The following is a 25,660-nucleotide window of genomic DNA, read 5'->3' on the forward strand; positions in this document are numbered from 1 at the left end:
CAGAGCAAGCCGAAGAGGCCTGCGCTCGCGAAGGAAAGGAGAAAGTCGGGCGGAGTCATGGAAGAGACCACCTCCACCTTCAGGAGGTCACCTTCGAGGTGACCAATGCACCGCTCGACTAGAGCCATCAAGGTGCTCTTGGACCCAGACGTTCCCACCTCGACAGGGCCCCTGAACGAAGGCGGAGCCTTCTTTGCCCTCGGTGTTACATCGGCCTTTCTTTTCCTTTCTTTTATTCTCAGCCTCCTTTGCCGCCAGCCTCCGTACGAATCGGCAGCCGAACAGTTCGAGCCGAGACCCCGAAGCAAACAGGTCTCACGATCGTTTTACTCGCAACCGGCAAAACAGATCCGTTTCGGTCATCCTCGACAAGACAGATCGTTTCGCGACCAGGTTACTCCAATTCCTTTTTCTCTAGCTCGTCTTTTTTCCTGCCGTATCTTTATTGTAAGTTTCGTTCAAGTTGCGTGTGAAGTGATTGCAAGGGACAGTTGAGAAAGAATAGAAAGGAGAAACGGTATTTCGGTTACGTTTATTGATAACGTCTGGCGTTTTGTGGTGGCTTGGTGATCCAAAGACGGCTGAAGACGACGACGATTAGCTAGATGGCAGTCAGCACTCTGAACATGGCACCCTATTTCACTGGATATCCTTTTCAAGGTACGTGTGTTTGTTTGATAAGATGATCTCGCGTGTAGGTTAATATTAGCACCATGGTCGACTACGGTAGAGAATTTTGTATCGAAGAAATTGGAGCAAGTAGAACGTGGAAAGGTAGATAACGCGGGAGATTAAATTACTTTAGCAACAATTGTTCAAACAGACATACTGCGAATATATTACAGTTTTATGCAACACTATGAGTTCGTCGTTTTAATTGCTCTGGTAGTTCTAGTGTTAAAGAACGGTTTAGAGGTTTTGTGTTGGAGCAATACGATAGTCTGGAGAGAAATGTGCTTTAAAATAACAGATTTTGTTCCGAGTATTTCATTCTTCGTATTGATTAATTAATTAATTGATCGTTCTCACGTCTCCATTGTCTCTATGTAAATGGCGTACGCGTTATTTCTTGGCCTTCTCAAAAAATCTCAACGTGGCGTTATTTATTATCTGTAATAACAATGATTATTTATTAAGTGTTATTTTAAAGACATATTAGTATCCTTTCTTGTATAAATTTATTAATTTATTTGAAGCAAATTGATAGAAGCATTCGTGTATTGTGTACGTTATGGGACGCCGTTTTCTATTGGATACCGTCGCTAAACACGAGCCACCGAAGATTGTCCGGCGTCAAGGAAAACAGAAGGAATTCTCCTCGTTAGAATTACATAAACTAGTCGTATTTACGATATATTTATTAAAATTAAATTACGATATTTATTATTCAATTCTACGTTACAACTTTACGTATTGAACATATAAGAAGGATTAATATATCCAATTTCCTATGTTGTATATGCATCTTTAATCTTAAGACGCTTGCTTTTTCATGGTTAAAGTTTACTTTAGAAGAGTTTGATATCAAATTTAAAATTCTAATGTCTATTTGTAAATTTATAAAATGTTTCATAAATATTATTTACGAAGATTAAGTACAAATTATTTTGTTTACTGTTTTACATAGGTATTTGTAATTATTCACGTCGAGAATATTTATTATAGGTATGTTGTACTGATTAGCTATCTTTTTTTTTATCATAAGTTGTCTATTATTAATCTTACGCCTATTGGAAAAAGAATCGGTACAAAGGTTCGCATGTATAATACAAAAAGATGGAACATTGCGTCGTGAAATTTGTCAGCGACGAAACGTTGAACTTTTTTCAAAACATAAGTTATTGAGTGTAACGTAAAAAAATATACGAATGAGTGTATTTAAAAAATCGGAAGTATCAAAATTTGATGAAAGAGAGCCGTCGCTTGCCGTTATATTCGACACCATTCATCATTTTCAGCGCATATGTATCTCGGATGGTCCGATGCGTAAAAACTTAATTTATGTGATAACATAATAAAGGTAGGGACGGATATCAAAAACACTTTATCACATAATGCATGAATTATGATTTCGTGTAATATCTGGCTTAATATTTTATAAATTTTAGACTCTATAACTTGCTCGATTTAATTTGAAATTATTCTTGTACCCGTTGAACAATTTCGTGAAACTATTCTGTCGTTAATATCGTTGAGTTTGTAATTTTATTTCATATCAAAGTTTATAAAATTATAGTGTTTGATAACGTAATGTATGATGATAATACGTAGATGTTTCCAATCTTTTCAATTACACTCATGTTCACCTAACATTTTTCTATATTGTCTGCAGCAACATTTTCAAGTATCACCTTGCTGAAATTATTATTCTCAAAGCTTAAACTTCCATAGTAAACGCTTATTTCGATTCTCTTCTCAAATTGTCGTTACTTCCTCATCTTCGATTGAAAGTAACTCGCATATGAATTAATTAATTCGCGAATTCTAACGTTTGAACAAACTTAATAATAAATGGAATCATAGTCTGGAGAACAATTGTCCCTGCAATCCGATGCAAATGAAGATTGCAGAAACGATATGCATCGAAACGAGGCTAAAGTTGACGTTTCGCATACTGACATATATCGACGTCGGTCTCCTCTTCGAGGCTGCTTCTCAAAGGGCAGATGGAACTTTTACAGCCGATGTTAATGGTTTTACGATGCGCTTCGAGTGAATTATTCCCCGCCCGTTAAACGCTTTTGCCTTTTTTTTTCCCTTCCACGCCTCGAGTGACCTTCTTCGGACGCATTTCATCTTCGAGTTACGCAAACCGTTTAATTCGGCCCCGCGAAAGCGTGAATTAATTCGGGCCAGCGAAGTTTCGACCATTACCGATTCCCATCAGAAACGATGAAAGGTTTCGAATAAACGCGCGTGAAACAAGCGCACGCGCGTTTACGACTTTAATTCGCGGTCTCCATTATACAGGGTTGCTCAATTATCATTATGATAAACAGAAAATTCTTGTATCTATTTTATTTTTATTTTAATGAGCATTGGTGGCTGAATTTGGGTCATTCTCAGGTGATTACGGCCAATTTTTTACGTTTGACCATCGTTTCTTACAATGTTGAACGCTTTCGTCAAAGAAACGTAGAATTTTAATCTTATCGTTACAACGAAGTCTACTGTTGCATATTTTACAACAAATTGTAATAAAATGTCTTTTATGGAGCAAGTTGCATAGAATTAATCGACGAGTGCGTTGTAATCGTATTTCATAGAATACACTTTCGTTGTCTCGATTTTTTAAACAATTAATACAATGTCCCTAAATGATAAATAGAAGAAAAAGGATTGCAGGTATATTTGATTGTTCGGTTTGGAATCCGTGGATCGTTATACATTTATGAGAGAAAATGCAAAAATTTTCAGACTGCGCGTAATATATAAAGTATATATCAATTTGCATAACGCGATCTAACTATTATTTTCAATTCCGAGGTCGACGACACGGTAAAAGCAACGTATTACATTTTATTGAGTGATGAGAAACCGAATCTTTAATTAAAAATACCCGGAACACGTTACTTTATATTTTTTTACAACATACTTTTCATTCGATTCAGCGTAACCTCAGAATGAAATATACAACACGATAAATCTTTATCTTACATATAAACCTTATACGACGTGCTCTGACACATTCTTCAACACATAACTCAACCAGACTTTCTCCAGATCTTGCACAGGCTGATCGTATTGTATCTTTTAAATCCACGTCTACGTAAAAAATATACTTTATCATTTAAATCGTTGCTACAGAAATCGCACAAGTTATTTGCTTCTCCAGAAAATTCGTAGCATTTTCGGTAGACGTTGTCATGCGATGGGATTTGTATGGTCTATGGGATATCGGGCAAACAGCGAAATAATCAACGAGTGGATTAAACACGACGATTAAACAGTAATTAAACCTGAAATTTATCAGGAAAAGTTAATAGAAAAGCTTCTCCATCGAACAAACAAAGTCAAGCCCCTGTATCGACGTAGAAATATCAATTAAGCTCCATTCTATTAAATTCGTTCCAATACCCTCGTATGCTAAAGTTAATTAATTCACTATTTGCAGAAAATTCGTCCAAGATCAGAGGAATATTCAGTATTACGAACATTTGCAAACAAAGAACATAAAAATTCTCAATTTAACTTTAAACGAACCCGACAATCGTTAGATTTCAACATTTCCGTACACGTGCAAACATTTAAAAACTAAATTGCATATTATTTCCTACGATGTTTAAAAAATCTGCCTGTCTAATTGTAACTTTTCAGTTTATGAAGAACCCTGCAACGCTACCTGTATCCAGAATAAGTTTCCACGAGTGTTGGAATAACCGTGTGATCGTTTCCACTTTCGTACAGGTCATAAGAAAAAATACATCGCCCTCGCCAGAATAAGCACGAAATACACGCAGACCCATCGCGTTCGGGGTTAAACATCGTGCGTTCGGCGCCTTTTCTCGGTGAACGCGTATGCTACGTCTGGAAAGAAGTTCGGCTGTGAGGCAGGCCACGCTCGTGGGCGTCGGAACGTGAAAGAGTTAAAGTACGTAGCCAGAGCCGTGGGTACCTAATGTCTGATATCGGATAGGCCGCGGGCGACGGCACGTTGATTGAAGCCTTCGCAACTCGGAACTCACACCGAACGTTAAGTACATGCATCCTCTTGGTACATGCGGATACTCCCACTCAGGTACACGGCCACCTCTTCCTCCTCTTCTTCTGGGCTCTCAAATCGTTTCCCCTTGGCTTTTCATCGGGGCCGCCAGGCGAGCAGGCAACCAGCGATCGAGACACGTTCCCGTCCCGATTGTTTGCGCAATTCGTCATTTATCATGCGGTTACGAATGCTATTCGAAACGAACGGAATTGGTCATTGATTCTTGATCAACCGAGCTCGGAATGGTTAACGAGCGGTTTGTTTTGCCGGGTTTGGCCGCTCTGAAAAATCGCCCGGAACGCGCCGCGTTATGGATTTTAGGTTCGTTAGCTTCGTTAAAGTGCTGGCTCCGGCTGTTCTTATTGATTCGCTGTGATTTATTCCTTGTAGAGGTACGTTCGATGAGCTGGCACGTGGATTTTAGTTACTTCATTCTTCGCTGGACTTTTCATTTTAATTTGATCGTTGTATTTCTAGATCGTCGTGGTTCTGTATACGTTCGTGTTTGTTGATCGACTTCCTTGTTCTGGTTTCTAGAGGTCAGTAACTCTTTTCATAGATACGACAGCTGTTTTATAAAATAATGAATATGTTACGATATACGATCGTTGTTATATTTTCATACGTAATTCTAACATTTTCAATACAGCGATAGACAGCCGCAAATAACGTAGAACATGTAACAATGATTCTTTATCCTAGACGAGTGTTACATATTATTTTTCAATGTTTCTTATGTGTCTACATTTTTGTCGCGCTCTACACGGCCTTGAAATGTTTGTCCCTTTGCTTTCGATCGTTCGAAGTTATACTTGCATCGAATAGAAATTGAATCTTTCCTTACTCGTGTTATAGATGTTACTAATAAGAGCAATCTAAAAATACTGTTGGAGAACGAATTAGAGGAGAAATAAATGTGCGAAATGTAGGATAACGAATTCAGCAGATACAATAAATATGTCAGAGTAATGGAGGAATAGTATTCTTCTTATGGATTGCCAATCTAAGCTACAATTCTATAGTAAAGTAACGTTTAATAACATCGAAAAGAAAAATTCACGTTATTGATGATAGAAGGCGTAGTCTACTTCGTGCACACGAGATTTGATAAATTAAGTATACTTTATGGCCACTGCTAGTCAAATGATATCTAACAAATACCAACACCATTGAAACTCGATAGCCTTAGGGGAAATTTTAATCATGCGAGTTGCGTCGAGCGAATTCAAATCGGGGAAGCCCCTATCGCTTCATATCGGCACGATCATGGATATTAGCGTGATCGCCCACAATCAATTACCTGTTATCAATAATTCATGCTGGGAATTATTTTCTCCATCATACCGAACAGATCGGCCCCTTTTATCTTTTCTACAGGGTGGTCTTAGCTCCGCGACCAGATACAAACTTCTCAAACATGTTAATGAGCGTCACACGTTTCTTGCTCTAGATCTAGATTATGCTTCAGCAAGTAGTTTCCATCGGAGGATCGAAATACGTTGAGAAACAAAGATAGAGAAGTTGTTCGTTCAAAGATAAACGAGGATATACTGACCGACCTGTTTACGATAATCCTACGTCACATCACATTCGTTTAACATCTGCCATCTTCGTAATACTACGTAACTTACGTCCATACTTTGAAAGATATGGTACTGCTTTTATAATAAATTTTATAATTTTATAATAAAAATTAATTGACACGAATGTTTCTTAATTGGTCATTACACATTAACATTCACAAATCTAATCATCCTAAGCTGAAAACATCCCAAAACTAATCTGATTGCAATTTCATTATCCGAAAAAGAGTATTCTTGAAACCCAACAGAGTCAACAATTTAAATTCTCTTTGACCCTCGATATTAACCCATAGACATATTCCTCTCTTCCTTATTTCTACCAATTACCACTCACCATCAACGAAGATCCACCTTGCTTCCTTCCCACTAGCCAGCATGTATACGCGTTGTTCTACTACTTGTAGACGTTACTACTTCTTTTATTACTACTACCATCCCTTTACTACCCTATTACTATTATACGAAGATTTTCTACGTGTCCTGCCGTGTCCACATACAGTGAATATGCGTGTCCACCATATGGTCGATACCTTCGAATCACAAGACCGCGTGCTTCTTCATCAATTTCTGGCTACGTTCCAACTACGTATATCCCTGAGCTTTTTAAACTTCCTCGCATAATTCGTCCACGAAAAAAGTATACTACATCTCTGCAAAAAAGGCCGAGGGATTACAGATTCGAAGATCGAGAAGACTTCCGACGAGACTAAAAAATTCCCAAGAATTACGTTCAGCGAAATTTCCTCCTCTGTGTAACGAGTATCAGATAGTAGCTTCCTTTAAATCCTCTCAACCACCACGTATGTAACGGATCAACGATCGCGAGTTATTCGAGTAGTCGGTCGCAACAAAGTTGCACTTACCATGCCAGTGCGCAACTTGTAACCGTGTTTCGCAATGGAGGACACATCGACCGGGTTATGCAGAAAATTTCACGTATTGTCGCGCCAACGAAGTCCATGGGGACCCTGAAGAAGTGGCCACCCCGTGACCAGGTCCTTTCGCTCCGAGCCCGTTTTGGATCCCGCGCGACTCTCCTCGCGCGTACTGAGAGGAACGTGGGGCAAAGACGAAGACCGTGAAAAGAGAAAGAGCGAGTGAGATCGAGTCGGCGGCGGCGGTCGGCGCCTTTTGATCTTGCCTGTAATCCCGTCGGGCCCCGCGGCCTGACTGACGTCATGAGAGGTGTCCGAGGGCCGTGCGTACGCGACGATCCGCCTAAGAGTGCGGTGTGTGCGTTGCACGCGCTTGTGGATATGTCCTTACGCGCCTTACGGGCCATCGGGATCCCACCAAGTAGGAGGGAGGGGGATGTAAATCTCGCGGACTTGATGAATGACGAAACGGGACTACTTTGGCGGCACCAGAAAACGGCCGATGGAGACGATGGTGGGGTACATCTTTTTGAGTTATGCCGTGGTAATTAGCAGAAGTTTTCGTAGCAGGTGTTACGAAGGATTCGTGTAACGACAGGCCCATTACTACGATGATTATCAATTTTTAGCGAGTCGTTAGCCTCCACTATCTCTTTTTCTCTCGCTCTCTCTTCCGCTGATTGCCTATCTCTTCAGCATTCGAATTGCGGGCGATTTCTTTATTTAGGACATTAATTGGGTCTTCTGCGTTTCTTTTCGATTACACGTGCAGTTTCTGCGCGTCGGTGTAACGTAACCCTTGCAGTGGGTGTTTTGTTAGGTGGTAGATAAAATTTCTTTTTTAACGATTGTTGATCTAATTTGTCGGATTGATCTACGCTCTCGGTATGGTCAAATATCTCGTAAAGAATTCTCAGATACAGAACAAATTATGAAAATAAAAAAGATAATCCTGTTTGTGCCTCGATAAAATACGAAGTCTAATTTAGTGAAAGATATCTGCGTGTTCTTGTTGATTGCGAAAACAGAAAATCTGAAGCGGAATAAAAATCATTTTTATTAGTTTGCTAGCTGTGTTACCTATTTTTTACGAATTACACCAACCGAAATAAGGGTACGTCGATGTACGTGGAGCAAAAACCAGCGATTTCGAACCGTCGACTTGATCATTCGCAATCTTGTTTCTGAAATTGGAGGGGTGGATAGCGATAAAGTATCAGCGGATGCGAGAGCATAGAGTTCAATGTTTCGTCTAGCATTACTCTAAGAAATGAGACGTCATATACGAGAAGACTTACGAGAGCTCTCTCGCGAGAACACCCCCTCGAGCAACGTGTTTGAAACAATGGTTCTTTATCGCATCCAATTACCTGTGCGCGTCGTAAAGTTTATATCGCGGGTAGCACACCGTGCGCTCTTGCAGTTCAGCGATATTGTTTTTTGTTTTTGTTTCCATGCAGATTTACAGCGAATGTACAAATTGACGGGATCGCGATAGAAATTAATTAAGTGTTACAGAAACCTAAATCTTCTACACGCGCTGATAATTTTATCTTTGCGTGCGGTAATCGATGGAGGATCTTCGGTTCGATAATTTTGAATCTGTAAGTTATTCGAAATGAGATATCTGGGTGTTACTATTGTACGATATTGAACGTTTTCAAAATATCAGACGAGCACAACGTTGCGAACGGTTATTTACCTATCGCTTGTTTTAGAACTGCTTTGATTTGTATATTACGAAGACAATGAGCAAAGAATACACAGAGAACACATCATTCTGCCCTTTTCATAATTTTAAAAATATCGCTTGTCCTAATATTAACATGTTGAAGATATTAAAATGTAGCTTGTTTTAATATCAATATTAATTAATTGATAATTTAATTATTAATTAATTTAATTTCTATAAAACTTGATGAATCTAGAGCATCTTTTATTGATATCATATTCTGTAGACATAATATTTGCATATGCAAAACCATACACATAGTGTATGAGGTACACGTTACTCTTCTCTTGCTTAGTCATGGATTTCTGTCTTACGTGCAGTTCTTTCTTCGTCAAGTTTCACGATGCGCTTAATGAAAGGACCGACAATAGCATCTCTTTCGAAGTTCCTCCTTCGGAGACTTTTTCAAAGGGTTGCCGCTCCTTCCTACTTACTTTTTCGCTTACATTTTGCTGCCCTTTTGTTTCACTTCGTTATTATAATTAGGTTCGTTAAAGTGGTTTCTAATTGCAAGTAATTAGCGTTTGAGTGGCATTTCGCGTGACACCGAAATCTCTGGACAACTTTTATAAAACCGAAAAATGTCCACTTTATACCAGCGAAGATTTAAGCTTTCGTATTGCACCGACTCTCGCTTTGAAATTAATTTAGAAGTATTTTTGCAGTGCATATTCGGTTTACATGAAATTGCACGCGTGTTTCGATCACTGAAATTGAAATCAGCGTTGATGATGACTTGGGTGACTATCTGGACGTTTTATCGTGGTTGCTACTGTTGCACGATTTAAACATTTTTTCACATCGCACGGTCATCATCGTCGCGTAAGTAACATTAGAATCTCAACTGAAATAGATGCTTCTATTATCCACAGAACTTTGGATTTGCTCGATCTTGATAAAAATTGCACGTTCCAGAAGAAAATCCCGTAGAATTTAGTTTAGTAACAGCGTTTAAAAAAGCTGTACACAAGTTGATTAAAAGACTTTCAAGAGACCAGGTCAACGCTATAAAATTAGAACGTCCAAAAGCGGTTCAAGATGTTTCGTATCTGCAAATGTGTTGCGCAATAGGAATTTCTTAAAATTGTGCTGAGCTCGTGAAAAACCTAATTTAGGATCAACTAACGTGTTTCATTCCCATTGCATACTTAATTTATTGCATATTAACCCTTTCATCTCTAATGAACTTTCTGCCACAGAGTACGCTTTTATAAACATCTTTCTATTCTCGGTGCTCAAACAAATTTTACGTTAAACCGAAACGCGAAGGAAATATTCAGTAACGCGATACCAGTATCAAATGTGTACGTAAATCCTCGGTTTGTAACAAGCGGTTCGTTTGAACGCCATATATGGTTTCATAGTCGTGACAGGGTTAACGCGTCTTCCATCCATGCTAGTTCTCACGCCAAGTATCAGTGCAAGTATATTACACATTTGCATCTTTCCTTTTTCCAGGACAAGGTCGTGTGAATCAACTCGGAGGTGTTTTTATCAATGGACGTCCACTGCCGAATCACATCCGCTTAAAAATCGTGGAAATGGCGGCAGCCGGTGTAAGACCATGCGTGATCTCCAGACAATTGAGAGTTTCTCATGGTTGCGTGTCGAAGATCTTGAATCGATATCAGGAAACAGGATCGATAAGGCCAGGTGTGATCGGCGGTAGCAAACCACGCGTCGCGACACCGGAAGTCGAGGCGAGAATCGAGGATATGAAGAGACAGAATCCTGGCATATTCACATGGGAGATCCGCGAGAAATTGATAAAGGTCTGTTGATAATGTCTTTGCGCTATTGATCACTCCGTGCAAAAATGTTTTATGATCTATAAGACAATGTTTTATAATTACGCGTCATGGTTGTCAATCTTAATTAAACGACGTCATTCCTCTTTTCCTGATGAATTACTTTAACGATTATTTATTGGAGATAGTAGATTGAAATAAGCTACTATTCAAATAAATCGGAATTTTGCTCGTTTATGAGGGGAAAATAATTAATTATAATTTCCTGTTTTGATCTGGTAATTAAGAATCGGCGCAAGAGTCGCCGTAGTAAGTAGATTGCTTGAATAGAATCCGATCGAACATTTTGCGATTGTACGAGGTTTCAACGCAGCTTCAAACCCTTTACCACAATTCTAGCTGTACAGTGATTCAAAATATAAAACGAAAGTCGACATGTACTTTATTTATACAATTTCTAATATATCACGTCTCTCGTCGTATATCATCTACTGTTGAAAGATTTCACAGTAAATTCTTGAAGAATATTCAAAGCCATTATACGATCGTACATTCGGTTAAATATTCAGAATACATGATGGAGGACGTAAAAAGGAAGAAAATAAAGTTTGATTAATTTCCATTAGTATACTAACTGGTCCAACGTGGTTCTGCCAGCAGGATGGTATCTGTGACAAAGCGTCAGCGCCGTCAGTTTCCAGTATCTCGAGACTTCTTCGTGGCCCCACGAATCAGACTCGTCCTGGAGATGATCCTCGAAGAAATCATTCCATTGACGGAATACTCGGTGAGACCATTTCTTTCTTTAAGATCATCGTCGTGTAATTCGATATTTAAAAAAGAAAAAACCACCTGTACATGGAAATCGATAGAGATATACGACGCGTGTAAATTTGCGAACACTGTCGCTGTTTTAACATCGCGTAAACAATTAGGCCAGCGTAAATGAAACGCTCGAGGTAATCGACCGATAAACGTAATTACAGCGTACGGCTGCGTTAATTGAGTTAAGGTACCGTAGCGATAAATACCGCGTACATTTTGCACCGGCTGAAAAAAGCTGTAGTTCGTGGTATTACAACGATCTTTGTAACAAATTACGTTATCTCAATGGCGAGAAAAATTTCATTTCCTTCGGCTCCTTTTTTAATAGCGACGCTACTACTATATTTTCAGAATTTATTTCTTCTTGAAATTATATATAGAAGCAATCTATGGTTTATAGTTAGCGTATCAGGCTCAATCCTCGTGTATCTACAACGCTCGTACTAAGAAGTATAGGAATAATTAAAAATTTCTTCTGTTAGATCGTTGATGAGAGACTTATAGAGTTTATTTTTTTCAATTAAGGAGTCGTATTATCCTGACGATATAACGATCATCTCTTTTCATGATCTATTACTACAGTAAAAGATACTCGGATCCCATATAAAATAACTCTGAAAGATATTACTAATTATAGATCATTCGTATTGGCACGAAAGGCCATTACAATTATCCCCGAGAATATACGTATCTCTATATTCAAACAACCATAATGGATCGTATACGAGCAGTCGGTACACTATTGAAACTTCTTGTGTCTTTCTGATACTGTATCCACTTTCTACCGTATTTGTCTGCATACACACATCTCCAATCTGCAGTAGATACGGCGATAACACTTTTTGACAATTCGGAAACGAAGAGACCACACGAATATACAGAAAATATAATCAAACGAAATTTTGCCCACAAACAACCAAAGAAGTATATAAAAGGGAAAAGGTATATTCGAAGAAAGGAGCACAATTTGACAAATTTTGTTTAGAAAAAGCTACAACGTGGCGGAAGGACAGCTCGATTAAAGATCAAGTAGAAGCAAATAAAATTTTGATAAATGTACGCGTCAGAAGCAAAGAAGGTACAGTGTAAAATAGAAAAGGAATATTAAAAAAAAAGTAGCAGAATTTGACAAACATTGTTCACAAAAAATATCGACGGAGATATAAAAATATCTTGCGAAAGTAAAACTCGACCGACCTTCTCTTCCACAAAATCAGCAACGTTTCTTTAAATAAATCTATTCATCGGGAGACTTTTGCTCGCTCGAAGGACTGAATAGTTTCGAGGGCAAGAGGAGATTAACGGGAATATAGGTCCGGCCGGCGGACGTAAAGGGAGTTCCTTTCTTTTTTATTTATTGGTGGCGGTGAAGCTCGCGAAGAAATATTAGGCGTCCCGTGGTGCGTAGATGTGTCGAGTTTATTACCTTGTCGGGAAGATTTAGTTTTGATTAGATGTACGCCGGGGAATTGCAGCCCGATGTAAGAACGGCTGGATGGCCTACCTGTTGATCGGTTTGCACCGCGCCGCGCACAAATCTTCATTTCGTCCTCGGTCAAATTACGTTGTACCGGCTGGCTCGAGAATCCGGAATGCGTTATAAGGCGTTTTCTAAGTGAAATGTTGCATGATTTAGTAAAGTTTGTATTCCCACGATCATATCGTCCGTAGAAGAAAATAGCACTGCTATACCAGCGAGCTACAATTGCACTTCCTTCTCAGGCAATAATCTCTCTGCGTATACTTAATCACGTGAATCGATTCTTCTCATTTTACTACGGATATAAACGGCGTTGCTTGGGAAATGTTTGAGAAAATTAGTTTGTTGCGGCTAATGATAGTCTTAAGTAAGATTTTTTCTTTTTTTAAGGGGAAAGGGTTAGAAGGGTGTATTTTAGCTTACAATATCCTTTTTCTTATTTTTGTACGGAATAACTATACTTTTTCCCTCGATAGTTTGTGCATATACGTTTTTCTTCGTATTTCGGTAACACTTGCGAATTTATTTAAAAACAATAAAAATTAAAGTTGTAAAGCGTTGAATAGGCTTACTTGAAAAGCAACTTTGCAATGGCTTCGTGATTCCAGTTATTCTTCTTGCTTTTGACATAAGAAACTCGACGATTTTTCATTGGAACGAGTTTAGCTATTGGTAGTGTTAGAACGAGAGAAAAGTGGATAATTAAAAAAATGAAATGAAACACTTTGAAGTTGGATTTTTAACAGGTTTTCTTTAATAAATAATGATTTAATAAATGATAGAATTCATGTATTACATGTATTATTCATGCATTATAGGCTTACATCGATATTACGAAGCATAAAAATGTAATTAATTAACCGCTGTGGCGGATGATACGATATAAAATTGAAATAAAAGACTGGAGTATCGTATCCATCGCCATGTTGACGTGCAGTCGACGTAATGTCAGGAAGGATAAAGAATCTCTTTGAATACTCTCCCCATTGGATGTAAAATCTTTATGGATCTTTTCATTCCTGCTTTCGCGCGACGTAAGGGCAATGAAGTCTTTTGAAACATTCAATCGCGGTTGTGGGTTTTTCGGAGATTTGTATAGAAAGAAAAATAGATATACATATATAAATGAAAAATAATAAGAAGTAACGTTACGTAAGTTAGGATTTTAACGCTGCTGGCTGTGATAAATGAAAGGAATTAAAATTATTCTATCAGATTACGCTCTTCTATACGCATGCTTGTAACGCAGTAAATTTGCAAGAATTAGAAGCCCTGAAAATTACGATAATAATTTTCTACGAGTGAAATATTTTCTCATAGCTAATTTTCTAATTTTCTTCTAATAAACGAGCTTCCCTTAACTGAAACGAACAACGTCGAATTTAGTCACTGCGCCATGAATAACTTTTTTATTAAAGTTACAAAAATGAAAAATGTCTGCCTCGATACATCGATACTAATTAACTTTATCTTTTTATACCCACTTTTACGCCCACTCAAGGTCCTAATTTCTGACTTGCTCTCTGTTCCTATGTTGATATATGAAATTATAAGTGCTATTATAAAGTAGCAATAATATGTACCCCGTTTAATTCCACGTAGCCCTTACGTTCGAGCACTTGGCTGAGCATTCTCATCCTCGTTAAAAATTAAACGGGCAGTTAGTACAAAACGGAAAGCTAGAAAGCAGCACGAAGGCAAAAAACAGTGGGCAGAAGAAGAGGTTAAGGTAAGAAGAAGAGGTAGAAGGTCGGTGAGAGCCAGAGCAGAGAAAGAGAGGACACGGAGAGGAAAAGGTAGAGCGTGTACACACGCGGCGTGTGGTCTCTCGTGCTCCGTATCCGGCTGCCTCTAATCTTACAAACCGCCAACACCAGAGCAAGCCTGCCGTTTTCTTCGAGGAACAACAGGGTCCGACTCTATTGATTTAGATGTTCCGCTGATCTAAAGTGGTAGTCAAGCGAAACTGTCAGGGATAATGATAATAACTGTCTGCTTCCCCCGACAGTAATTGTTTACACGGTTTTGGACGATTAACCCTTTGCGGTTCTCTGTTTGACTTTATACTGTCGATATTCATCATGCCCTTTGTAGTGTAACGATATCGTTTCGTCGAGTTCAACGAATCTTCGTTACGTTTAACGAAACGCGAGTAAAACTTGATAACGTACATTAATTCCAGATCTTTGATTTAAATTCGGGCTATGGATTTGATCGCTTATTTCATATTTCTTTTTTACTCTATGTTTACAAATTTGTTAAATGTACAACTTTGATGTTGTACATGTAACGAGTCAGACTATTAGATTATTTTATTATTTCATTTATTATTACGTTTATCGCTGTACGTTGGGAGAAAACATCGAGAAGAAGCCAAAAAGCATCTTTTTCTCACGAGAAGAATTTAAAGCTGAAAAAGTAATATCCTTCACGACACTGTACAAAGAGTTACACGATTTTATTCAAAGAAGTGTATTCAAAGTGTAGCTTCGATTTTCGTGCGAGAAACGTTCGTCGTTGCGTTAAACGAATGAAAAAATCATGCAGTTTAAGCAAACAACGAACGATCAAGATATTTTTCGTTATTTGTTGAAACAAACCACGGTATAAGCGAGCGTTGACTGGCCGTGGAAAGCGTGAAGGCTTGGAGAAGTGGTTAGATGTTCTGCTCAAACCGTCACGAGGATTTACGGCTGCGGCGAGGTCTTTAATCTCGAAGAAACCGCCGTACACTTCGCGGCGTTCAACTTCATGAATTCGAGAGCTGACGTTCGCGCAGGTGCTATTGATTTAGACGTTCGTTCCCGTCGATCGATCGACTTAATTCAGGAATCGACGCATAAATTGCCGTGTCTGAGTCGAAAGGGGAAGAAAATGTACAAAAAAAACTTTTGCACGGACGCGAACGAAACTGCGATCACGATTTAATTCGCCTATCACTTTAACGAAATGCAGACAAAATATTCTTTCGTATAATTTTTTTAAACATTAATCTTCCAAGGTTCGCAAACTCCGATCACAATTTAAACGTACGCGTCTAATAATCAAACTTGAAACACTATAGCTTCGTTAGTTTAGGGGACTGGAACAGGAAAGTTTCTAAGGGATATTTCGAACGAGGATCTTCCTTTCGATAGACATTTTTAAAATCGAACAATTATAAGAGTCAAGAAACTCTTCAGTGAGCTTTCAAAGGTTCGCAAACTCCGATCACAACTTAAACGTACGCGTCTAATAATCAAACTTGAAACACTATAGCTTCGTTAGTTTAGGGGACTGGAACAGGAAAGTTTCTAAGGAATATTTCGAACGAGGATCTTCCTTTCGATAGACATTTTTAAAATCAAACGATTATAAGAGTCAAAAAACTCTTCTCCTTGGAAGATCGATTTTATTTAGTCCGTGTAGATGCGCGGAGCCTCTTAACTCTTTCCAGTACAAGAGACCGAAGAAGGTTCTAATTCTGCGATAATAGTTATATAACTATTCTTTGTTATTTAAGCGATGCATTCAATCTTCTCGAAAATTAAGAAACAACGTATGTGGTATTTTTTAAGAAAACACTTACGGAGAGTAGGTTGCTGGATTGCGATACTTTCGATGTATTGCCACGATAATCTAAAGGAAATTGGGCAAAAATGAGCAGTTCCAATCTCTCTGTTACAAAGTGCAGTATCATTAGTCATGAATAACTGACATTAATAGATATACAGCGTCTTGTACGCTTCAGCATTTGGAATGTAATTACAGAACAATTGGTAACGATTAGAAAGGGTGGATCGTAGCTGGTGATAAATACAATTGGGAACAGAGTGATTCTGTGTGAAAAAATAAGTCGAAAATATGCAATAAAATTCTTTCGTACGACGTTTCGTTTCTGAGAAAATTGAGTTTGAAATTTTGCCAAGTATACTTAAACCTGGCTAAGTACCAAGACTTGGTACGAGAAAACAATCGGCAGGGTGTTATTATTCGTGCGAAAATAAGTCGTAAATGTAAAATAAGATTTTTCGTTCAAGGCCTCATTTTCAAGCCTCATATTCCACGCTTTTTACTTATTTTCACGTGTAGTTTAGCTCCCGTCGATTACTCTTGTTCAGTTCGGAACTAGCCAGTTTTACGTCTACTTGTCATATCATGGAACTCGTTTTTCTCGGAAACGGGGCGTCGTGCGAACAAATTTTACTCTATATTTCCTTATTTTGTCTCGTGGAATAGCTGCCTATCCAATTGTGCAACTTTTTACACCTACCACTCTGCATTTCTCTTTATCTGACACCTGTTAACTCAACGTATTGGGTAGGCAACTAAGTGATTGCGGATTTTCTCATTACCACCTAATGACAAAACTCGCAGTCACTTAGTTGCCAACCGAATATATCGTCCACGCTATTCCAGCAAAATCGACAAGAATCCACTGGCCCTACGCAATTGTTGAATATAATCAAACTTGCGTTTACAACGTGTTCACGCTGACGGCACAACCGTTCGTCTCGCAACAATTGCAAGATAGAGATTAGAAACAATACCGGCGATACTCGAAAGGGTTAAACGAAAGGCTGCAGAGAACGAAAGGCAGAAACGTTAGAAGAGGCGCGCAATTACGTTGTCGTAAAACTCGACGTCGATTGGAGAGACGAAAGAGTTTCCGGTACGGAGCCTCGCGAGAGCAGACGAAAGGAAGTATCTCGTGGACGTTGGACAGGCTTTCGTTTAGCTCGGGTGGGACGGGACATGTCAAAGAACTTAATTTCTTCGCGGCGGACCCTAATTTCTCCGGTGTTTTAGTTTAGTATAGGTTCGGCTGGCACGGCTGTAATCAGGAGGGTCTTAATGGTGGGTTGCCGAGTCCGGCGTGTGAACTGTGGGCGTGAACGACTCGCTTCCTATCTTCGGTATCTGACGTGCAGCACGTGCTGGACTGGGAGACCTTCTTGCCGCTATTAAGAAGCGTGCTCCGTAACATCTCGCCGGGATCTCTTGGACCTTTAGCATCGATTCCTTTCGTCGATAAGAGCGCCGCTTCGTCCGCCGCGTTCCCTGGAATTTTCAATTCCTCCTCTTTCGCGTGCCAAGCAGCAGAAAACGCCGCTTTTCATAATTAATTTCATCACGCCTGCGTATACGTATCGTGATTGAGAGAAATCTTTCGATCGTTCGTGATAACACACGCAAACCACTTTTTCCTTCTATTTCCTCATTCGCTGATTGCTTAAAAATAAGAGATTCGTTTTTTAGTATCTTTATGCTGTCGGATACCAGGAATGATCTTTTCTAAGATAAAAAAGCGTTTATCGCAATGGTCGGTGACAAGATTTTTCTCACGATTGCAGGTTGAAAAATAGGTTGAGAGTAATAATTCAGCCCTGCGAGGGATTTCGTCGAAATTATTGGAGGAATGATTCTTTACGTATCGTTCGAGCTTACATTACGTGTCTAGCTGACATGATCGGAACCACAGTTTTGTGTAATATACTATGGTCATTGAAAATTGACTTCTTACTCCGGTTCAGGTGCAACAATGATATAGTTGCAGTTTTAAAAGTATTTGTTCAACTAAGTTACGACGAACGAGAAGAATATAGTTTGATACGAAGGAAAGATTGATATTATTCTTGCATTGTTAATTAATATTTTTATTTTACTTTCTGACTTTAGGAGGCAGCAGTGGCGATGACTCGGACACAGAGAGCGAGCCAGGAATCGCCCTGAAGAGGAAGCAACGTAGAAGCAGGACCACGTTCACTGGTGAACAACTGGAGCAACTTGAAGCAGCTTTCCATCGAACACAGTATCCCGACGTGTATACCAGAGAAGAGTTGGCACAAAAGTACGTGGAATTTTTATCTTTCTATATAAATGTTACTTTGTGTTCTGATTGGTTTATACAAAATCCAACCATCGATTCAAATTGTTACGATTAAACGAACAGAATCGTGGTAGTTTCTACACGAAACGATCAACTCAAAATCTCTTTCTCGGTTTCGTTGCAGAACAAATTTGACTGAAGCACGCGTGCAAGTATGGTTCAGTAATAGACGAGCTAGACTTCGCAAGCAGTTGAACAGTCAACAGTTGAACGCCTTCAACACAATGAGCTTGCAATCGTTTCAAACTCAACATTACGGTAGCAGTGCTGAAAGTTATCAGAGCTACGGCCAAGCATCGGTAGCTGCAGCCGCAGCAACCACGGCTGGTTATCCTCAACATTACAACTATAGCGAGAATTACTACGCTGCTCAGCAACAATGGCCAAGACCGACTGCCGAGAACTACGGGTGAGTTACTATTTATCAAAGACTTTTATTGAACAAGACGATAAAACGTAGGAGCCAGCGCGTGATAAGCGTTAGAACCGATAGAATTTGATAGAATTGATTGCCCGTCTGAAACACGAAATACAAAGTTAAACGATGATCTTAACGTTAAACATTTTCTAAACTATCGTTTGCTCAGAGAACTTTCGTTTTTTAAGTTCCACCATCCTGTTAAGCTTCGATGCTTCTTTTTAAACGTATCTTCTCTTCTCTCTTCTCGTAAGAATTCCGCAAAACGAACGGATCTATTTTTGACAACTGTGTCTCGTTTCCATTGCCAGGGGAAAGTTTTCCATTTGTAATTCTGCGCGCTTCGAACATAATCGTAAGTGGGAAAAATATTAATTCGGTGGAGCTTAAAAGTCAGAGAAGGACCCCCCACGAGGTCCACTGTCGAGGCAAAGTGCACGTTGTCGGGGTAGAGATACATTATCCCGGGCGTTTAAAGCGGGCAAGCCTTACGGAGGGGAAAGCTTTAGTAGAAAAAAGGAAAGAAATGCGGGAGATACTCGGTGAGGAGAAAGAGCGAAGGTAGCCTGTGCTCACAGGGTGTTTCGAACAATTAATTCAGCCATTGTGGCGTAATAACAGGTTGGCGAAATGCTCGCCTGCTGCAGCGTGCTGTTACACGCCGAGTGCAGAGGCCAATTCGCTGCAGCGCAGACCGCAAACGACGAAAGTCCCTAGGAGAAAGACGAACGAAACAGCGAACCGGAGAGCGTAGCGAGAAGTTGAAAGCGGAATCTGAGAATTTGAAACTGGAGAAAAAGAAGAGGAAGGGTTAAATCCGCGACAACATTTTTACTATACGTGCGTGCACGTCATGTGCAATCTATTGGTCGAAAATTTGCCACCTATTCGACAAGAGAACAAGTATCGAATCAAATGTTTGAAACCGGTATGTAGTTCTACAGCGAAAAGATTAGATTTCATCGATGGATTAATCGTTGACAAAATACATATCGTTCCTTCCTTATCCTTAGATTCATCTCTATAGGCTTTTCAAATTTCCCTATCCTTCTCCCTATCTTTCTTCCGCTTTATACGGTTTCGAATGTGTAGTCATCGTTTCATAAGAATCTGCGTAACATTACAGTTCTTAAACTGGAATATTTTACCATATATTGGAAAATGGAAATATATCAGATAAGATACTTCAATGAGAGAATCAGGTGCCTGATAAGACGAAATATTACGATTCCCAATTTTGTATTAAAGTAGCACCCAACTTTAACAAATTAAATCAAATGAAAAAAATTAAAACGAATTAAATAAACAGTGATTACTATTTGCAAATTTAAAATGCAAACGCGACGGTACACGATTCGCTTGATCTCCATCGAAGCTACCAAAGACAGGAAATAACAGCGAACTACGCTACTGGCCGATTTGCTTTGAAAGTCATGAATATTAAAGACGATTCGAAACTGTGGACCAGCGTAACGTACCACGCGAATAGCTAAAAACAGACGACGAAGAAATGACGAGCGTCGAACTGTTCCGAACCGTACGAATCTCTGGGCGATGGAATCCCTGAAGAGGAGAATCGGCCGAACGAGCGGGGAAAAGCAAAGAAAATAACGAGAAAGCGACGCGCGGTGGATGAAACAGGTGAGACGAAAGACTCCCCGAGGAGGAAAAGAGAAGAATGAGAAGAAGGCAGACGAGGGAGAGAAAGAGAGTTGTTGGCTCGGCACGGCGAAGCAGCCGGGACCCCACCGACACGTTTTCTGTGTGGTCCTCAATTATGTTGCTTCTTCGGCCCCCGTAATGAAACGCTACCGGCTAATAATCCAACGCGGGTCTTGATCTTCGCCGATGATCCAGCTTTAACCGGGGGACTTCGTGGCCTCTGCTTCACCCCGGAAGCGGTTCGACCTCGACTGCCACGATTTTCGGCTCTGCCTCTACGAAATTCCACCGACACCGTAGACATTACCGCGGACCATTTTTCATTCGTTTTATCGGCCTCGTGGTAGCCGCGCGATCGCGGAAATCACATCGGGCAGAAGATTACGCCACGCGATTCGATTCAGCTGAATATCATCGTCGTTTGAATTTCGCGGCGCACCGCTTTCAAGGTGCACGCGTTTTATGGATATCCATTTGCGTTTATACAGGCGATAATCATCGTGCCAGCCGTTCTCTCCGTTGTTATTAAAAACGAACGCCAAGCATCGGAAATATAATGAAGTAGCGTTTTGCCTTTGGTTAATTGACTTTGCCGGAGAAGGATAGCAGGCATTTTATGCGACAGTAGCACGTATGCGTCGTTCCGATGAAATTTCACAGGGAATTGGGATGTTTGAGGAGCAAAACGACGCCGAAGCACGAGAGGAATATTAATGGTTGAAAATATAGGAAGCTTTGCAGCGGCCAAAACAAAGGAAATTATATTAAACGCTAATGCGATCGTTAGAGCAGTCAAAGATATTTCCAATTTCATGTTTTATATTTTGAAATTTGCTTTTGTTGGATATTGCACCTATATCGTTGCTGAATCATTCCAAATTACTTTGGAGATCTCTAGTCATGTTCCGTCTCTGGTGTAGAAACGTCAAAGAATAATTACACTCGTGTAGTCTTTCGATTTTTGATATAAATAGGTGAAAATTAATTTTTCCTAGATATTTATTATCTTGCTACACGCCAGTGATCTAATTATAAGAAGACTGCAGTTCTACGTAACAAGATTATACTTGAAACATACAGCGTAAAGTAAGTGGAATTCGCTGTTCTTGTTAGAGCGACTCCATCGACTTTCCTCGCTATCTGCGATCGAACGACAGGAACCTACGCTCGGATAAAGATATTCGAAGTTGGTTTAATCAAGCACCGGTAAGATATCTCCGCGATAAAGAATCCTCGTGTGAAGGAAATGTCAGGATGTTTCACGGAACGTGCAAAAATTTCAAACCAGCCCATCTGTAAACGCCTTTTGCCGAACGAATTCTCCAGCCGCACGCCTCTGCCTTAATTTCAGCGAGCGTCGATTATAAATTATTCGTTGCAGCTAAAGTTCGCTGGAATTCATTAACAATTCCATAGAGCTGAATATGATTTGTAGCGTTGGTTGGCTAGAGGGAAATAGATTCGTAGAGCACGCGGGGACGGTCGATAAATCGTGCAGCTTCCGCTGTACCGTTTCCTAGAAGGAATTAAGGTGCAAGGACGAGAGAGGACGAGAAAGGGAGGGCGAGAATACGACGAAGGAAAAAGGCGCGCGGATAAAGGAAGAAGAAAGGAGAGAGAGGAATTAAATGGTTCCAGCATCGGCACGCTTTAGGGTCCTTAACCGTGCTGCTGTGCCGAAACGGTCAAAAGGGCCGCTACTCCGTTTTGAAATCGGTTGTTGGCAGCCTCGACACGCCCTAAACGATTCGTACTCGTACGTGTGCGAGCGTGAAGCTCGCTGCCTTGCCCCGGTATCGGTTTGCAAACGAGCAGCGAGCTTTGATTGCACGGCGAAACGAGGGAGAAGTTGGCCGGCGGTTACTTTGAGACTCGCGAGAAACGAAAAGAGAATTTCATCGGGAGGTTATGCGCAGGCGAAACTGCCCCGCAGTTTTAATACTTTGATACGGTCGCGCCTGCGCTCGCCAGGAACGCCGCGTCGTCGACCTGCTTTACATTCAGCGCAACATGCGTATGAATTTCGCTGCCTTCTGCGTTCCCTATCTCTCGCGATCATCTCATCCGCGGATACTCACGATGCACGTAGATCTGCGCTTTATCGGCCGTGATTCTTTTAATACGCCACCGATGACTCTCTAAGATTGGACGAGAGATTCTTTCTTTTCGTCGTATCGATCAGAGTGTTAGGTAATCAGCAGATGCTGCGAAGGAGCTTCGTTTTCAGGGCAAATTGGAATGCTTGAGGTTTAGAGAAATTAAACGTGTACGGATAATCCTTCCGTAATATAAACTACGCATAGTTGGGACAACCAACATGTTCCGTTCGCTTCTCCTTCGAACCGTAGATGTAAGATCGAATCACAGGTGGTCCTATTACGTTTGTTAATTAATCTCGTAGAAAACGTGGTACTTATCGGAGAAAGGAAAAATTGGTTTATACGTTCGTGCGAGATAACGATTCGAAATACGCAGGAAATGTCTGTGCAAGATGCAGAATCGCAGAAAGTAGATTAACAATTGTAACGTCTAGGATTCTTCGATTGAAACTTCATCGAGGAAGCTTTACAAAATTGAAACTTCATCGAGAAAGCTTTACAAAATGCAATTCTGGTTTGCAGAGATATTTAAACGAAATAATAAATTCCTCGCTATCGATCGCTGAAATCGAACATTTATTCGTATAGAAACTTCTTTCGTACAACGACATATCGTTTTAATTACCAAGATCGATATTATGTCAGGAATCAAACAAATTTGTATCGCTATGTAGTTAGTTACACTTCCCTTTATTTTTTCCTTCGAGAGTAGCTGATGATCGCACCAGAGAAGTTTATTATATGACGTACATAATACCAGGGTACAAGTTGATTACACGTATACCTAACATAAACGATTTTTCAACTAAATAACTTCAGCAGCGCTACACTCACGCAGTCGCACATAAATTTCCCTTCTCTGATGTAACAGAAGTCGGAGACTGTAATTACGACGATTAACTCAGCCTCTCCTTATCCTTGAACAAACCCGAGAAAACATCCATTGCAGAGCTCCGTTTCTTTTTTCGTTGCAGATTGTTCAACGCCTCTCACTACGGTAGCAGCAATCTGGCCTCTAATCTCACTACCAGCAATTTGAATCTAGGTAGCCTGAGCGGCAGTGTCAGCCCTACAGCGTCCAATATGAGCGCGTGCATGGTCCAGGGTGCGTCTTCAGGGGTGCCAACCCCGGCAGGGATAAACCATCACGTAACACCCCACAGCCCCAGCGAGGCGAAGAGCGGCTACCCTTATCTGGGTGGAATCGAGTCGCAGGTCTGTGGCAGAGTTCACTGAACCGTGGTAAACAGTTAAAATGGCAAAAAGAGAAAAACGAGAGTCCAGTAACCGAATTCTCTTTCCTGTGTAACTCCCTTCGAGAAGATTACACTAAATTCTAGAAAATCGTAAAAAATTATTCTTTGGCCAAGATCTTTCATTTTCGAATTTACCGTAAAAAATATGTAACGTCATGAGGAATATAATACAACGTTACAGCGAAGGTAAAACGAAGAAATTTAACAAAGGCGACTTTTAACACGTAGAATGATATAAATATTACGTTTGTACATTGTTTCACGGGGCAAATCGAAATGCTCTCTTTCGACATCTTAAATTATAATCCTAACGCCTGCCACGATGCAAATATGTATATAGTATAACGTTGCTGTAAGCTTCTATTGTTTTTATTTTTCTTTTTCTATTTCTAGACACGCAATGTATATATAGTATCTGTTGAATCTTAAGATATCTTAATTCGTTTTAGCTGTTTCAAGTTATCGTTTCCTTCGAGAGAAGATTTGTAAAATGTTACACGAAAAGGAATATCTTTTAGTGCACATATTTATTCGGTAATGACGCGAATAATTGACGTTAACGTTTATTTCCATCTTACAAACGATGAAACCTAATTCTCTGCTGTTTTTGTTGTTAAAAGAAATTATATCTGAAAATTACATTCTGAAAGATGTTTTATAGTAAACATTTAAATATTTAAATATAATAACAAGCTATATAAAAGTACTAACAACCGTGTGTCTTAACTTGTCGTTTGCGAAATATTACAACGTAGTTGCTCGACGAACAAGTTACTAAGAAGTCATAAAGTTTGTTGCTAATTCTTATTATTATCACCGATAAGGTACTACTCATTATCCTGTACAGTTGAATTCACTGTTCATCCTTCGTTATTTCACAAGATCCATCCATCAACATTTTGAGACTCGGTAAATCTTTGAAAAAGGCACGTTATTCTAAATAATTTAACGCGATGCTCTTAGTTAGCTATGATTTGCAATAATTTAATCGAAGATCGATAGCAAAATTTATCAACTGTTGGAATTAAAATTATTCTTCGAATATTCCAGCTAATTTTTTATTGACTCGTTCGCGAGAGGAAATTACACTGTTGTTACCTTAATCTGAAACTTACGAACTGATAATCCTTGTAAATAGATCGTTTGATATTTACCGTAGTGATATACGATACAATAGTACAGTGTTAATGGAATAAAATAAGATTTAAAGATATAAATATATTGGTACGCGTGATTTTCAATTCACACAGCGCCATAAGGAATTATTAATTGTACTTACTGTGTCAAGTAGAAGTAGCATTTGTCCGAATTCAACGTTCCATCGTTCAACAGACATTCGAGTAAATATACATTTTTGAACAAACGATATTCTTTCAGTTTTGCTAAGTGCACGAGAGAATTTAAAACA

General features: G+C 39.6%; 1 protein-coding gene and 1 long non-coding RNA gene across 2 annotated transcripts in view; one reads left to right on the forward strand and one right to left on the reverse strand.

Moving 5' to 3' along the window:
* Positions 1–25,660, reverse strand: part of LOC138187152 (uncharacterized) — an 87,203-nt gene that overhangs the window by 10,220 nt on the left and 51,323 nt on the right. The gene's annotated exons all lie outside the window — the stretch shown is intronic.
* LOC138187150 (protein gooseberry) lies at positions 606–24,232 on the forward strand. Its single transcript, XM_069127636.1, has 7 exons — positions 606–660; positions 10,354–10,667; positions 11,301–11,430; positions 16,734–16,736; positions 18,607–18,778; positions 18,942–19,226; positions 23,971–24,232. Exons 1-7 carry the CDS (start codon positions 606–608, stop codon positions 24,230–24,232), a joined length of 1,221 nt encoding a protein of 406 aa, XP_068983737.1.

This window comes from Bombus flavifrons, chromosome 14, assembly GCF_040668555.2.
Source record: "Bombus flavifrons isolate JBK064 chromosome 14, iyBomFlav1_principal, whole genome shotgun sequence".
In the NCBI taxonomy this organism is placed as follows: domain Eukaryota; kingdom Metazoa; phylum Arthropoda; class Insecta; order Hymenoptera; family Apidae; genus Bombus; species Bombus flavifrons.

What these genes read in the sequence shown, in the direction of transcription:
- LOC138187150 (XM_069127636.1), top strand. Translation starts at nt 606, where the DNA reads ATGGCAGTCAGCACTCTGAACATGGCACCCTATTTCACTGGATATCCT. An exon ending in TCCGCGAGAAATTGATAAAG is followed by an intron (nt 10,668 to 11,300) that starts GTCTGTTGATAA and finishes TGGTTCTGCCAG; the next exon opens with CAGGATGGTATCTGTGACAA. An exon ending in AGAGAAGAGTTGGCACAAAA is followed by an intron (nt 18,779 to 18,941) that starts GTACGTGGAATT and finishes GTTTCGTTGCAG; the next exon opens with AACAAATTTGACTGAAGCAC.